Source organism: Pyrus communis, chromosome 6 (assembly GCF_041283825.1).
Source record: "Pyrus communis isolate YQ-2024b chromosome 6, ASM4128382v1, whole genome shotgun sequence".
In the NCBI taxonomy this organism is placed as follows: domain Eukaryota; kingdom Viridiplantae; phylum Streptophyta; class Magnoliopsida; order Rosales; family Rosaceae; genus Pyrus; species Pyrus communis.
The window spans coordinates 21,785,229-21,801,710 of NC_142570.1; the positions used below are offsets into that span (position 1 = coordinate 21,785,229).

At 39.4% G+C, this 16,482-nt stretch overlaps 2 protein-coding genes across 2 annotated transcripts; both read left to right on the forward strand.

Annotated features, from left to right (window-relative positions):
- The first annotated feature begins 3,536 nt into the window (after positions 1-3,536).
- Positions 3,537-6,703, forward strand: LOC148696444 (uncharacterized). The gene has a single exon (XM_088695976.1). The coding sequence runs from the start codon at positions 4,259-4,261 to the stop codon at positions 6,632-6,634; it is 2,376 nt and encodes a 791-aa protein (XP_088552102.1). The 5' UTR covers positions 3,537-4,258; the 3' UTR covers positions 6,635-6,703.
- Positions 6,704-8,034: 1,331 nt separating this feature from the next.
- On the forward strand, positions 8,035-9,781 carry LOC137709777 (transcription factor MYB53-like). Its single transcript, XM_068448761.2, has 3 exons — positions 8,035-8,389; positions 8,501-9,292; positions 9,483-9,781. The coding sequence occupies exons 1-3, from the start codon at positions 8,124-8,126 to the stop codon at positions 9,493-9,495; spliced, it is 1,071 nt and encodes a 356-aa protein (XP_068304862.2). The 5' UTR covers positions 8,035-8,123; the 3' UTR covers positions 9,496-9,781.
- The last annotated feature ends 6,701 nt before the right edge of the window (positions 9,782-16,482 follow it).

Below are 16,482 nucleotides of genomic sequence, written 5' to 3' on the forward strand. Positions count from 1 at the left end.
TTGCTTATCGAGACGCTACTGAAGAGGTTCGTCATCTACCCTTGTCTTACTTCGGGACACCTCGTCTGGGGCACGCTGTATCTTAGTACGCTGCAAGAGCTGATTCACCAAGGTAATCTGTTGAGCAAGGGCACTTGTCAACTCTATGACTTTTCAAGACAAATGTTGTTCGCCGTTTGGGGTGGAAGAGCTTGGACGATATACGTCTCCTTGAGTAGTGGAAGTGTAATGGACTCCAGGCTCAAGATTTAAGTTGGGATTTGTCAAATCTGTGGAGAAATAAGGTGAAAATACCTCCGGTTCAATAGTCGGCCCAGAAATTTGGAGCCGGGACGGTTGAACTGGTCTTGGACCGGTTTAGGCTGCTTGGGACACCACGGAAGTGGGTTGGATCTTGAATTGGGTCGCTGGCGAGGGCTGCCCCGTATACACTGCGCATGGGCGCTAGGCCTGCTTCCTCCTCAACTGGCTTAGGCCGGCTGCTGTGCGGCGCATACCTGGGCCAGGCTTTGCAAAATGGCGAGAGCCTGGGCTTGGTGCTGCTCCATGGCGTAGGCCTGGGTGTGCCATGGTTTAGCTGCTGGCTTCTAGGCCTAGGCTTCCTTCTGGGCCTGGGCTGCTGAAATGGCCGCAAGCTGGGCTACTTTCAAGGTTTACTCTTTTTGGGCCATAGCCTGCTATCTGGGCTGGCTACCTTGTGGTATGGGCTTGGGCCTGTTGCTGTGAGGTGACCTGCTCATCGTGAGCAGTGGGCTCACCGAAGGTTGCTGTCGTGGCTACTACCACAGTGATTATCGCGATGGTGCCCCGTGGGGGTGGTGCCGCTCCACTCGTCATCGTGTTGAGCCTCGTGGATCATCGTGGTCCAAATTCTTGAACGTTGGAATTTCCGTTCGTCATGGTTTCTGGATCTCTTGTCATTATACTTTTCTTTTACGTTTATTTAAAGAATTTTTGTATTAAAAAAATCTAGAAATAAGAACATACGAAAAATCTACGAATGAACAAAAAATTAGAAACCTTGAATGCAAGAGTCTTCTACGAGTGTGTAAATCAAGACTCTCAATGAAAGCACCAATTTGTGGATTCAAATTTCTGCCTTCTTCTTCTTGGATGAAAATGCACTTGCAAAACAATTAACACCTAAGATCAAGGCCAAGAGCCTCACGCGCCCATGATGAATTGGTGGGAGGGCTTTGGCCGAAGAATCTCCGATGCCAAGGTTAGAATTTTAGAGAAAATGTTTAGAAAATTTTTAGAAGAGAATTGGACCTAGGTTTTGGGAGAAAATGAGTGGCTATATATAGGGGTGTGGCCGGCCTTATTAGGAGAATTGGGACTGACCACATTTGGTTGATTTGTGGGATTGATTGCAAGATATTATGTAAAATAATATCTTGCAATTAGTTTTGCAATTAATCAATTAATTAGGAAATTAATCAATTGATTTTGTCAATTAATCCTAATTTGAAAATGATAATTGGGAGTCACCTGGTGGGTGAGGATTTGATGAGGAGTGATGAGAGGGTTTAAAAGAATACCATTTTGATCACCTTTGACCTCAATTGTGCCGTTATTGTCCGTTGCATGCCCGTGGAAATCCCGATGTGTCTTGAGTGTAATTTTATCTTCTTTACCCAAAAGTTCATGTGTCGCCTCCGTGATTTTCTTGATTATTTTTTGCTCCACAATACTCATTTTAGAAAATTAATCTTTACTCGTTTTATGTAAGAGTAATACTAAAGAGAACATATATTTATATCACATTGGTGTACTTAAAATTCATTGAATCTGTCAAACGATAATTGATTAGATGTTGTCTTAAAAAATTCTTGTCCTATACTATTCAACTTATTAAAACTTTGCCGTATAATTACAAATGACCCCACCTTTGAGACACAACAAACTATTGTGTAGTTTAGCAACAAAAGAGAAAGTAGGAAATTTTGTGTTGTTCCATGGAAAAACGACATGGATGATCTGTTTTTCTTGTTTAATTAGTCTTTTTTTCCGAACTTTTTTTTTTTTTTTTTTGTCAAAACGAAATGCGTGGGTTAATCTCAGTCGTATCAAATAAAAGTCAAAGATTTTAATCTTAGGAAACCAAGTTTATAAATTAAATTATCCCACTTGGAAGATTTGTACATGATGATCTAGCTTATCGTGTAAAGGTCAACATATAGGTTGATGCATGTTGAATCCTGGGCTTCAAAATTCAACTCATCTGTCATATCTATTTCTACAGTTTTCTTGCTTAGGGTTTCATCCCATCAATCGACAGCCTTGTGAAGGAAGCGAATGAGGTAAGAAAAGTTGAACTCGAGGTCTAGCATATCTTACTGTCCTTTTCTATACGCATTAATCCTTAATTTGACCAGTGAGATCGAGGAGGCATCTTTGAATATACAAAATACCTTGAGCTATAGCTATCATGCAGTTGCATGCAGATGTCAAAACCAACTTCTTAGATATATATCTTGTTTGTTACTTTGTACCAAATGACAAATGTCAAACATTAATTTTGTGAATGTCAAACGTATTACATACCTTTTTACAATGCAGTCCAACCTATTTTATTTTATTTGGAATTTGAGCAAAGGCTACGTGCACTGAATGCGTGTGTACTCGATGATACATATTCTGGTTTTTAGTATCACCAGAATTTAACTAACTTCCTTTTAATTTATTCTTCTAAAGAAATGTAGACAACTAAGGTCGTTTAGTTGTTCAAGGGGAGCAAATAGAGAATGATAGCAATTTGATACCAGTTAACTTGTATATATGGTGTAAATGATAAGCTAAACTGAACAATTTTTAAGCAAAATCTGCTGGAGTAAAAGAAAATATTGATATACCAGTTAACTTGCATGTAAAATGTAAATGATAATTGCGGGTTATGTGGGCAATAACTGAGAAGAATGACGATTTGATGTTGAAAATATGAAAGCTCATCGTAAACCTTTATACCCCAAGAGCATGACTAAATATAATTTTTCGAAATAATATTGCAGTCATTCCTGGGTAGGTATGTACATTATTGTAAATTTGATGTCAGATTTCTTAGCAGTATGAATGCCTAACATCTTTAATCTATTCACTAATCAACTTCTTGATACAAGATTGATCTTCTAATCGCGTACGTATGCCATACATACATGTTGAGTTTGAATGAATGAAAATTCAAAACGTAATGTGGTAAACTGAATGAGATCAATAATGTATGTTTTCGGTCCAAGGAAGATTGTGGAGAATATTTGGTAAATGGGTGATCTACTAAGCAATGGCAAGATTTTGGGAGAGCAGTTGGAAACTGCTGCATGTTTTTGAACAAGATTTTAATTAATTCAATAATTTTATGTTAAATTAGTAGGACAATTACAAAAATGATGACCATTAGGATGAGGCATATATGAAGATTAAGATAATAAATTGAAGAATAATAATATAAACTAAGCAGCTTAGTTTTATTACCTAGTAATGAGGTTATGCCTGACTCAACATCCATATGTATAATCTCCCACACTGAAGAGCAGGGACGGATCTACAGAGGGTCCTGGGAGGTCCCAGGACCCCTCGGCCATCCTAAAATGTTGCTAGAAATTTTCCGCAGGACCCCTCGTACTCGAACACGAGACCTGTGCAGGCTGTCTGTGTTGCTGCAGCAGCAGGTTGCAACTGTTGCAGGTTGCAACGCAGAAGAAGAAAACAGGGGAGAAGAAGAAAACAGGGGAGAAGAAAGAAAACAGGACATTAAAAAAATTAGTCCAAAACGCAGTGTTTTGGCCTTTTTTTTTTTTTTTTTTTGTTAAACCAATGAAATCAACGTTTGAAATTGGTCCACCAAGGCACCAATTACATATTCTTTTTGAAGGGCCATCTTTCCTGTTGTCCCTTTCACTTCCCTTTCCCCGTTCCTTCCACTGCTTTTCCCCCAAATCCCCCCATCTTTCTTATATTCACCCAAAACCCTAAATTTCTAATCCCACCCAATCCAATATTATAATTACATTACTCCAATATTATACCTCCACTTGTTTCAATTCTCCAAGCCACCACTATTTGGTTCCAAATTCAAGTAAGTTTTTTGGTATTTTAATCTAATCTCAATTAAATTATATTAGATATTGGTGGAGATTTTTAGTCTATTATTGATATGATTGTTGATGTGTTTTATGTTTGTATACTCATTTTATAATTGAAATTTAGATGGAATTTTTGTTTATTGGTTGATTGGTATATGTTTTGTGTTTTTGGTTAAATGTGTAGTTTAGAAATAAGAAATATGGAAAGATTTTTCAAGCCAAAGCCAATAGCACCATCTACTTGTTCGGGTAGTTCGAGCTCAAGACAAAATGAGTGTGACATTGATTTTAATAATCTTGAGAGAGACCCGGGAAAAAGAATTCGAATGAATGACTATCCTTCTAATATTCAAGATGAGGTCCGCAGAGCATATTTGCAAATGGGACCTTGTAGGCCTATAAAGTATGAGTTCCCATACACTTTGCATGCAAAGAAAAAACGACGATTTGTTGTTTCGTGGTTTGAAGAATATGATTGGTTGGAGTATAGTATATCTAAAGATGCGGCATTTTGTCTTCATTGCTATCTCTTTAAAATCAACTTTTCACAATTAGGAAGCGATGCCTTCACTGGGGTAGGCTTTAAGAAATGGAAGAATGCAAGAGAATGTTTTGACAAACATGTTGGTCCTATTGGTAGTTTCCACAATAAAGCTAGAGAAGCGGCTAGTTATCTAATGAACCAAAAGACACATATTGAAGCAGTTGTGATCAAACAATCAGAAGAAGAGTGTATGAAATATCGTCTTTGCTTGAATGCATCAATAGATTGCACTAAGTTCTTGTTGCGACAAGGCCTTCCTTTTCGTGGCCGTGATGAAAGTGTCACTTCGAATAATAAGGGGAATTATTTAGAGCTCTTGCAATTCCTTGCAAATCATGATGAGAAAATAAAGGAAGTTGTGTTGGAAAATGCTCCGGGAAATCTCAAGCTAATAGCTCCTTCAATTCAAAAAGATATTGTCAATTCATGTGCCTTCGAAACTATTAAGGCTATTATGAAAGAAGTGAAAGAGAGTAAATTCTTTTCTATAATGGTAGATGAATCACGTGATATTTCAACAAAGGAGCAAATGGCGGTGATTTTGCGTTATGTGGACAACAAAGGTCAAGTAATTGAAAGGTTCGTGGGAGTCCAACATGTTACCGAAACAACTTCAAGTAAACTAAAGGAGTCCATTGATGAGTTCTTGAAACTACATGACTTGAGCTACTCCAACCTACGAGGTCAAGGTTATGATGGTGCGAGTAATATGAGAGGTGAGTTCAATGGCCTTAAAAAAAAAATTTTGGATGAAGAAAGTTGTGCATTTTATGTTCATTGTTTTGCTCATCAACTACAATTAGCTCTTGTTGCCGTAGCAAAGAAAAACTCCGATGTTGCCGCTTTTTTCACATTGACTAATAGTTTGGTAAATGTTGTTGGATGCTCATGTAAGCGTCGTGATGCACTTAGAGAGAAACAACAAGAAAATCTCTTGAAAGCTATTGAAAATGATTGTCTTGAAACGGGGCAAGGGTTAAATCAAGAAACTAGTCTCAAACGTGCTGGGGATACACGGTGGAACTCACATTATGGTGCTTTGATTAGTTTGATTACAATGTTCTCATCTGTGGTGGATGTGCTTGACATGATTGTTGAAGATTGCTACAATGATAGTGTTGGTGAAGCAAAAAGGTTATTAAAAGATTTACAATCTTTTGAGTTTGTGTTCCTCCTCTTTTTGATGAAATCCATATTAGGAGTTACAAACGATTTGTCACAAGCATTGCAAAAAAAAGATCAAGAGATTGTGAATGCAATGGCTTTAGTCAAGACATGTAAAGAACAACTACGTTGCATGAGGAATGATGAAAATTTTGATCTTTTGGTTGATAAAGTATCATCTTTTTGTGTTGAACATGAAATTGAGGTGCCTAATATGGATGATTTATATGTCATTCAAGGGAAGTCATTGCGTAAGGCTCCAAGAAAGACCAATCATCATCATTACAAAGTGGAGCTCTTTTTCGAGGTCATTGATTTCCAACTTACAGAATTAGATGATCGCTTCGCTGAAGGTAATACCGAATTGCTTATTTGCTTGGCATGCTTGAGTCCGAATGATTCATTTGTAGCTTTTGATAAAGAGAAGCTTGTTCGCCTTGCTCATATGTATCCTAAAGATTTCACGGATCGAGATAGATCGGCACTTCAAGATCAACTTGATATTTACATTCATTTTGTGCGTTCTGATAATGATTTTTCTCAATTGCGGGGAATTAATGAGCTTGCTAAGAAAATGGTGGAGAAAGGGTTGCATCGAACATTTGCATATGTATATTTGCTTGTTCAGTTGGCTTTGGTTTTACCGGTTGCAACTGCTTCAGTGGAGAGGGCATTTTCCGCTATGAATATCATTAAGGGTCCACTTCGCAACAAAATGGGAGATCAATGGTTGAGTGACAGCTTAGTTGTTTACATTGAGAAAGATGTTTTTTCATGTATTGGTAATGAAGCTATCATGGAACATTTTCAGACCATGAAACCTCGTCGTGGACGCTTGAATTAGGATTTTATAGCTTGTAATATTGTTATGCAAATGATTTTTGAATAAAATGTATTATATTTAACTTTTCAATGTTATTTTTGTCTATAAATTTTTTAACCTTTACTATTGGGACCCCCCGAGTTTAAAATCCTGGATCCGCCACTGCTGAAGAGGATATATATGTCAGAGATTACATCCCTACACACACACATATATATAACACGTGATGAAATAAGAAGATGACAAATAGATCAAACATCATAAGTTATGTAATCAAATACTTGAATTTAATTTTCAGCAATGCAAATAGTAATACATCTTCCAATCCTTTAATATGATAAGCAGCATGTCAGTCCAGTGTCACGAATTAAATCTCGGAAACAAGAATACATATGATCAATGTACTTAATACCATGACTGAAAATGTTTCAGTCAGTGATCAAAATGGTATAAACTGAAATAATAATTAAACACTGACGCTGCATAACTTGATCGATCCAAGAAATATTCCTTACTGGACTTATTTTTCAGCTTTAATTATTTGATTACACATTAACCATGAACAACTTGTTTGGTACAAAACAACAGGTGATAGAACTAATTAAAATTCCAGATGAAACCATAAAAGTCACTAATGGAGTTTAACATTCTGCAGATCGACTTTTCACTTGAATTTGACCTGAGAGCTAGTAGTTCGTCTTAATTGTTTATGAATAGCATCAGAAGCATCCTTGACATTCTTCAGAGTGCAAGTTACAATTCCAAGAAAAAGATGGAATGATGGAAAGTCTTCTATATATATGGACATGCTGCAGTATTCTGTTTTCCTTGGATAATTCCTAATGAAAGTTGTAATGTTATCACACTGACATCAACATATATCGGAACCACAGTAAATATATTGGACACTACAATTCCACGAAAAAAAATGTCAAATTTTTGGTATCTTTGCCATCTCAATTCAAATACTTGTTCACTATGTGGCCAACAACAGTCAATGACAGCACATCTTCTCAAGTAGCACACAATCTGTATATTTTTCATCTGCTTTTCTTCATGTCGCGTACCTTTTAGTTTCATTGTCACAAAACATAAACACAATCCGAACCTTGAATCGTAGGTACGCCACCTGATTCTTCTGGCATTCGATATCCAACCGAAATCTGACCCGTGGCGTTATGAAAATTTGTCAACCAAATTTACTGTCTCATTTGATGACACATGCACTACCTAATCCTGTTAACTATGGTGCCATCTAAATGGTTTATAACTTTCTAGGTTGCTTCCTCGTCAATCGTCATTGCTTGTTTCGGGGAGCTAAGAAATATATCCTAACGAGGAAAAGAATGAAATGACATCACTCTTTGAATTACATCTTCCTTACACCTATAAAATCAGCATGTCTAAGAAAGCAGTTTGAAGAAAGGTCCCTGGACAACCTTCATACCTTTTTCCAACTTTAATTTCATCGTCTTGAATTTGGATATATTTGTGTGTTAATATTAGCACAATGGTTAGAGCCCCTTGTTGTGATGAAGAGAGCAGTTTGAAGAAAGGTCCCTGGACAACCGAAGAAGATGCAAAATTGATGGATTATATTCTCAGAAATGGCCATGGAAGCTGGAGAGCTCTCCCCAAGCTTGCTGGCCTCAACAGGTGTGGCAAGAGTTGCAGATTAAGGTGGACAAATTACCTGAGGCCTGATATTAAGAGAGGAAAGTTCTCCGAAGAGGAAGAAAGAGTTATCATCAATCTTCATTCAGTTCTTGGAAACAAGTATGCTAATTAACTTGCTCCATCCATCACAATTCACACATAAAATTAAGTTTCCTCCAGAAAAATTTGTGAAACTAATTAATTAAAGGTGTACTTCGCTTGTTCTTTCAGGTGGTCAAAGATTGCAACTCATCTTCCAGGGAGAACCGATAACGAAATCAAGAACTATTGGAACACCCAACTGAGAAAGAAGCTCCTGCACATGGGGATTGATCCAAACACCCACAAGCCAAGGACTGACCTCAATCAGCTCCTCGACCTTACAAAGTTGCTCAGTGCGGCAAGTGTTGGCAACTCGAACATGATGACTAGTCTTTGGGACAATGCCCTGAAGCTGAAAGCAGCAGCAGGTGCTGCCCAACTTACCAAAATGCAGTTACTTCAACATTTATACATGATGCCGGTCGTGAGGACAAGTAATAGTAGTGTTCCTGCTAATAATTATAATGTAGACTTGATGAACCCTTCTAGTAGCCTTTTTGGTTCTCACATTCTTAATCCGTTTGGAGGAGGACATGTGAGTGGAGCAAGTACCATGCTAAGTGGTCAAGAATGGAACCAGCAGGCAGATGTAGTCGATGGCTTCCACGTGATTTCTAACTCGTTAGAAGGATTTGAAGGTGGGTTTGGTGCACAAGGAGTTATTAGTAGCAGCAGTCCTGATCAGGAGAACATGAGCAGTAGTTGCTGCTATGATGATATATATTTTCAGACCAAGAACCACCCACTTCCTGCATTAGTTTCATCATCATCAGTATATCCTGGGACTTCTTCTTCAGCAGCGAACCAAATGGAAATGAGCATGAGTGGTCCTGCAGCACCTGCGCGCACGGCCATCTTTGATGCTTGGGAGAAACTCTTGGATGATGAAACAAGTGAATCCTACTGGAAAGATATTCTAGAGTATGTTCTTGCAGATTAATATCCTCTCAAATGTTTCGCTTCATTACTTTCATGTTACATTGAGTATTGAATATTTCCTCTTTATTCTTTGAGATAAAATAAAATTCGTAATAATTAATCTAGAAACTGTTCACCCGATGCATTTGCCTCCTTATAAACTAAAGTTTACATTTTTCTTTTTGTTTTGCAGATCAATTTCATAAATTCCTTCATCGTGATCTCTCTGGCTCGTACAGCCTTTCAACCATGAAGAAACTTTTCAACTTCAGACAGAAAAATTATTTCTGCATTCATTATTCGTTAATAAGGTTTATTTTTCGGATTGGTTATTGCTTGATGTGGCTTCTGAATTCTCAACTCATATACATATGTTTTTATGTACTCGGCACCTATGTGAAAGGATTAATTACCTCCAAATTCTTGTAAACTTTTACGTAAAGTATTGTTCAATTTCCTTTTCCATTGAATATATATAGTAGTTCACTACCGTAATTTCATTTCCTACATATATATAGTCTCAGTAGCACTCTATTTGTTGCCTGTAAACACAGAGAGAAGAAGAAGAAGAAGAAGAATAAGAAGAAGAAGAAGAAGAAGAAGAAGATTGATGCAGTATTTCGTTAGAAATTAAACTTATGTTCCATAATATGAGAGAATTAATTAATTAAGGCTTTGACCATGCATACTGTTGCATGCCAAAGTCAGACTTGTATATGTATGTGTGTGTGTAAAGTATATGTATGTGTATGTTGCTGTCGAAGGGATCTCCGAGTGTAAGATCAGCTGATGAATAAAGCAAGGGAAGGATATTGTCGGTGTTTTCAATGATTAATTATTAATACTCCATGCATATTTATGTGAACAGTCACTAAAAGTCAGATTAGTAGTTAAATTGCTACTCATTAGGTAAGATTATTTCCGTTTAATACAAGGTATTGACTGGTGCAAAATCCATTTACCAAGTTCCCAACTAAACCACCTAACAATTTTTAAAACTAAATTGCCACATTGGGATAACGTTTAAAATACTAATTAGACAGACTTAGCGTCATCTTTATGTTTGGGGTCTCAAAATACAGTCACTAAAAATCAATACGATGTTAAGAGATATATTGACATTTTTTTATCAACGAGGAAATTTTGATCTTTGTCACAAAAAAATAAACCTAAAGAAATTTTCATCTTTTGATTTGAAATATAATACACTTGTATAATAATCCATGGTTTGATTTGAATACAATTTGTGGATGCAAATTTCCACCTTCTTGATCTTGGACAAAATTGCACATACTAACACCTTAGGTTAAGGCCAAGAGCCTCACACGCTCACGATGAATAGGGGGGCTTTGGCTGAAGAAGCTCCGATGCCAAAGTTAGAATGTAGAGAGAAAAAGTGTTTGGAGAGTTTTTGGAGTTTTACAAGAGTGTGGACTTAGCTTTTTAGAGAAAATAGGATCATATATATAGGGAATGGAGGTGGCCCGCCTTTAGAGGTTTTTTGTGTGAAAATGGGTGATTTAATTGGTGATTAATGGATTAATTAGGAATTAATCCATTAATTAGCCAATTAATCTCCATTTATATGGAATACTTTGTAGGTTATGAAGTAATTACCTAAGATGAGGATGGATGAGATAATTTGGAATTTGTTACCAATTTTGGACACTCTTGGCTTGATTAAAGAATGATTGTCCACTGCTCGTGCGTAAGACAACCGGTGTGTCTCAGGGGTAACTTTGTCCTTTTTATCAAAAATTCACGTGTCGCCTTGTGATTATTTCTGGCTCCACAAATGCCCCCACACCTGCTAGGCTGCTCGTAGGAAAGGGCAACAGGTGTAGAGATCTTCTTGCTCTAGGAAACTTAGGATTGCTTCCTGTTTTGATGTAGATTCCCTCTTTAATATGAAATTAGATCCTTAGCAAAGGGAAATAAATTTCTCTCAAAGCCTATTGAAGTCCATCTTAAGTGGGTTATTAAAACAACTGTGGAGAGTGATTTATTCTACCCTACAAGAGAGAGAGAGAGAGAGAGAGCTTAGAGGATATTTGTTCCCCCTCCTCTAACAATCTTCTACATCTTGCCCGTGCAAAGAACCGTCTTTCGTTGCTTTCTTCATTTTCTCCGTGCCGTACCAATGTAATAAAAACTTAATTTCTTCTTGTCTTCTTCTTGGGTGGTGCTGCCACATGGCAGTCGTCGGGGTGGTACGGCACGTCGGCTGGCAAGGGCCAGGAGTTGGCTTGGCATACGCTAAGAAAGTGATGTGGCAGGGGCCATTGCTTTAGCAGCCTGGCTTGATTGAAGCCAAGGATTGGTTCGGCATGGGCCAAGGAAGTGGTGTGGAATAGGCAATTGTCTGGGCTACCTGCTGAAAATGAGGAAACCGCTTGAGTTTGATTTTTCAACATTTGTTGCTTAGTTGATCTTTAGGCATTCAATTTTTTGAGTTATGTGGCCTTCTCGCACTAGAGAGCTTACTGTAAACACGAAAAATTCCTGAAACAAGAATACGTGTACAAAATATATATATTTTTTTGTGTTTAATGATTTTGGGGTTACAATCTCTTTGTAATTTGATCCTCTGATTCTATCTTCGTAGGGTGTAGGTTTGTGGATGAGCTGTTGATCCAAAGGGCCGTCAGGGCTTGATCTAAGGATGAACAGTTGATGAATGGATCTTCAAGGGGCGTTGGGCTTGATCTTGAAGAATGGGTGTATGAGTTTGTTGAGGTTGTTGATCCAAAGGGCCGTTGGGGCTTGATCTTAGGATGAACGGATGATGAACACTTTCTTCAAGGGGCCGTCGGGGCTTGATCTTGAGTCGGTGGAAGTTCTTCAAGGGCCGTTGGGGCTTGACCTTGAAGGAAGATTTGACGAAGAACGAAGAGTGTTTTCTTGATCCTTCGGGATTTGCTTAAGAGCTTTAGAGTTTTAAGGCGTCAAGGTTTTGGTGTGATGTAAATTCCCTTCTTTCTTTTTCTCCTCAAAATGAATGCCTTGGCTTCCTATTTATAGAATTCTAAAACTTGATTTTTGGATTTAAATAATCAGATGAAATAAATCATTTCTGCCAGGTATTGACACGTGTCCTATTTGATGACCTTTCCAATTTATTTCGATTTTTCGTTGAGTCACACGCTACATGTAAAATTTATGTGACACGTGAGCGTTGAAATTTTAATTATTGGTCAACATTCATTTCACCGAAATTTTGATGTCTACAAATGCCCCCACTTCAAGGCGCGTCGTAGACATGTGCTTGTCACGTGTAGAAGATGCGTTTTGAAGTCCCTTAATGTAGATGTCAACCCAAGGGCCGTCGGGGCTTGATCTTGAATTGGGCTGAAAATTTCTTCAAGGGCCATCGAGGCTTGATCTTGAGTTCGACTGGAAGATTTTCTGGTTTCCTCCCATCGTTGATTTTCCACAGGCTTAATCTTGAACTAGGCTGGAGGATTCTTTTGGTCTCCCCCGAAGGTCTGAACTTAACTCCTTTTATCTGGAGTTGAACTTGATTCAAGGGTGGTGAACACTTGATTTTGAATCAGACTTGTGATTTCTTCAAGGGCCATCGAGGCTTGATCTTGAGTGAAAATAAGACCATGAGCGGTTTCAGGATTCAGACACATGGCAGGCAAACACGAGGTGGAGGTGATGACCTGTTTCTTTGTTCAATCTGTCCAATTCATATTTGAAGAGGGTTAGAGGATAACTCAGCATATGCAGTTGTTGCGTTTGCTGACGATCCACAAGATTGATGTTTCATTGTCACTCGTCTTAGCTGTTCTCCAAGCAGATGTGGTCCCTTCTCTGGAAGTGTATCAACCGTTGAAGATGACTACTCGAGAGCAACGCTAGGTAAGCAACCAGGGAATAGACTCCAGGTGGTCGGTTCCAGATCGGAAGACTGACTCCAAGTGCCGGCTGATTGCTCTCTTTCTCTTTGCCATGCGAGTAATAACAAGGACAAAGGAAAAGACAGGGAAAAAGCATGATATGAGATACCTTTGCTTTCCAAGAAGCAGCGAATGAATCAGCATATATATTTGTTGTGCTTGTCTCCACATGCTTCGATGTATCATTTTCACTTGCCTTACTTGCTCTCTTTGCAGAAGTGGTATTTCCTTGTGCAGGTTTAGCATCTTCTCTTGTAGTATTTGTCCTCTGATGCAGGAGTGGAATGCAAACCTTGCATTTGAATGGACCATCACTTCTTGGTGGCAGCGCAAGTTTGAGTGGAGGTTCCGACATATTGCTTTCTCTGTCCTTGTCTTGGCAGGTGAGAACAAGGGCAAAGGAAAAGACAGGGAAAAAGCATGATATGAGATACCTTTGCTTTCGCCCTTGATGATATGAGATACTTTTGCTTTTGAAGAAGCAGCGAATGAATCAGCACATATATTTGTTGTGCTTGTCTCCATATGCTTCGATCTACCGTTTCCTCCTGCCTCATCTGTACTCCAGGCATCTGGTATCTTCTTTGGGGAAGAAGAAAAAATTGAGTATTTCGAGAGGCTTTGCTGGGAGTGCGCCCTCAGAGGTGAGGAAGAATTGGGCATTTTTTTGCAGGTCTGCCTTGCCATAAAAGATGAAGGCCGACATATATAGGGATTTCCCAATAGCAAGTGGTGGTACTGCTCCTTTACCATTGTCGACAAAAGTTTTGATCCAGCAAATCAGGCTTTTTGAAAAAGAGTGATGACTCTTCGATTTCTGAGCAAGCGCCTCTTCGATTTCTGAACAAACGCCTCCTTGATTTCTGAATGGCAAGTAGTAGTGCGGATGCGGCTTTGTCAGAGATCTTTTGACAAAGTTGCACGCGTTTTCTGAAAAGCAGAGAAAGCGTCGCTGAACTTTACGCAGGAAAATCCGGCTTTTTGAATCAGTGGTCGTGTCGCCTTTCCTTTTAATAGAGGTATCGATCACCTCCAACATGCACACTTTGAAGATTGCCCATTTGTGAAAATCGTCTCCGGCCCTTTGAGATTTAACTTCATCCACCCTTCTCTTTTAACACCTTTGAAAATGGCTAACCCATCGAACATTTGCTTAGATTTGAGTCTCAGCAGTGATCCGGTTACGCCGCATCAGGCTAAGGTATGGTGCCCGTCTTTCTTATCTTCTAATGGTCCTCTTACAGGTGAAGATTCCATGATGACGGATGCAACAACAGCTACAATAGTAGCTAGGAACCTCCTCACTCCTAAAGATAGTAGGCTGCTTTCAGGACGGTCCGATGAGTTGGCCGTTCAAGAGTCCCTAGCTCTCAGCGTTCAGTGTGCGGGCTCTGTGTCCAACATGGGCCAACGCCTACTTGCTCGCTCCCGTCAAGTTAAATCGTTGATGGCAGAGGTGGAAAATCTCAAGCAAGAGATCAAACAGCTTAAGCACGAGAATAGAAGTTTGCACGTGCTTGCAAATAACTATTCGACGGGCATGAAGAGGAAGCTTGATGAGCTGCAAGAATCTGAAGGTCGGATTCAAAGTGACCGTCAAAGGCTTGCGGCTTATCTCCAGAGGCACCTTTTTCCTGGGTCATCCAGCGTTCCACCAAGTATTGAGGCCTCGAATGATCTATCTTCGATGCCTCCCGCTTCGATGCCTCCCGCTCTGATGCCTCCCGCTTCGAGAGTTTTGCCAAGTAATGGGGCTTCACGTGAACATCCTTTGTGAAAGCTCCATCTTTTTTTTTTTTTTTTTTTTTTTTGTACGCACTTGTAATTTCTCGGAGATCAATGAACATGCTTTATTTTATTCAGTGTATTGTGCTAAATACAGATAAAACATATATATCACCAAGATGTGTTATTTCCCTTTATTTTTTCTTTTTTTTTTAAAAAAAACACACTTTTGCAAGTGATGCCGTGCACCACCTTCTCCTTATTTTCTTCTTTGCAATAATTATGTTGCCCTCCTTTTTTCCTTCTTGACTTGCTAACAGTAGCTTGCCATTGTGAGTGGTTTCAGCTTTTGGCATTGTGAGAGCCGAATGCCCTCCAATCTGCTAATTTAAACAGTTGGCAGCTGGTGCTGCCTTTTACAGTGCTTCCCAACATCATCATTACTTCCCAACATCATCATTGCTTCCTCTTTTCCTTTTTCTTTTGACTTGCTAATAGTAGCATGCATCATCTTTTTTTTTTCTTTCTGTATAATTGCTCTCGGTGCGCCTGGCACCATCAATACTTTTCTTCTTTATTAATATTTTGTTTATTTATTTATTTTATTTTATTTTTTATTTATTTTTTATTTTTTTATATATATATATATATATATATGGTGCTCTGCAAGGCTAGGTTTGTGGGTGAAAACCCAGGCCGAGTTCGAGAGAAGACGGAGGAGGAAGGGGTGTCCGTGCTGCTGAAGCTGATCGGTAGAAGGAGAGGGCTCGCAGAGGAGGACGAAGATGGACAGAAAGCTGGAGTCGAGCTTGGAGGTAGTGCAAAGCGTCGAGCTTCACGATCGGCTAGTCGTTTGACAGCGGTCGTTGAAGTTCTTCTCCAATTCAAATGTAGCAGCAGAGGCAAGAAGATGGATGAGGTCTTTGGGTGTGAGTTGACAAACTTTGGTTTTGTTGATCACATTCAAAGGCAGCAGCCATGGCGGAGGTGCAGAAGCAGCTAGAGCTTGAAGTAATGCAAAGCGTCGAGCTTCACGATCGGCTAGTCGTTTGACAGCGGTCACTGAAGTTCTTCGCCGATTTTGACCACGGTGGCCAGAGTGAAGCTGAAGGACTTGCAGGCGAGGAGCTGCATGGATGGAGAGGAAGAAATGCCTTGTCGTGTTCCGTCATCTCAAGCTTGTTCGGCGACCCAACAACCACCTGTCCACCGCCGTCGACGACGGCGTCTCCGAGCCCGCCGCCGTGCAAGAATCTGCAGCTGGCTCCGTTCTTGCAGTAGCCTCTGGCGAAATACAAGCAAGGTTTCCACCCAAACCCTGAGTTGGGGTCCTCCAAGCTTACGTCGCTGACTGAGCAACTTCGTCGGTGGAGCGGGGAGTGGAGCTCTTGTATGTTTTGGTTTTCTTCAGATTTAGGCTGAAGGAAAACATGTGGGTGCTGCCATTTTTGGACTGCTTCGTGTTGTTGTTGCAGGTATAGAGAAACGCAGGGGTTGCTAGCGTATAATAGATTCTTTGCTGACCAAAGTTTGTTCAAGAAGACACCTACCTGCAAAACAAAATTA

Coding starts and splice junctions, on each gene's coding strand:
- LOC148696444 (XM_088695976.1), top strand. CDS start 4,259: ATGTGTAGTTTAGAAATAAGAAATATGGAAAGATTTTTCAAGCCAAAG.
- LOC137709777 (XM_068448761.2), top strand. CDS start 8,124: ATGGTTAGAGCCCCTTGTTGTGATGAAGAGAGCAGTTTGAAGAAAGGT. Junction 8,390..8,500: donor CATTCAGTTCTTGGAAACAA/GTATGCTAATTA, acceptor TTGTTCTTTCAG/GTGGTCAAAGATTGCAACTC.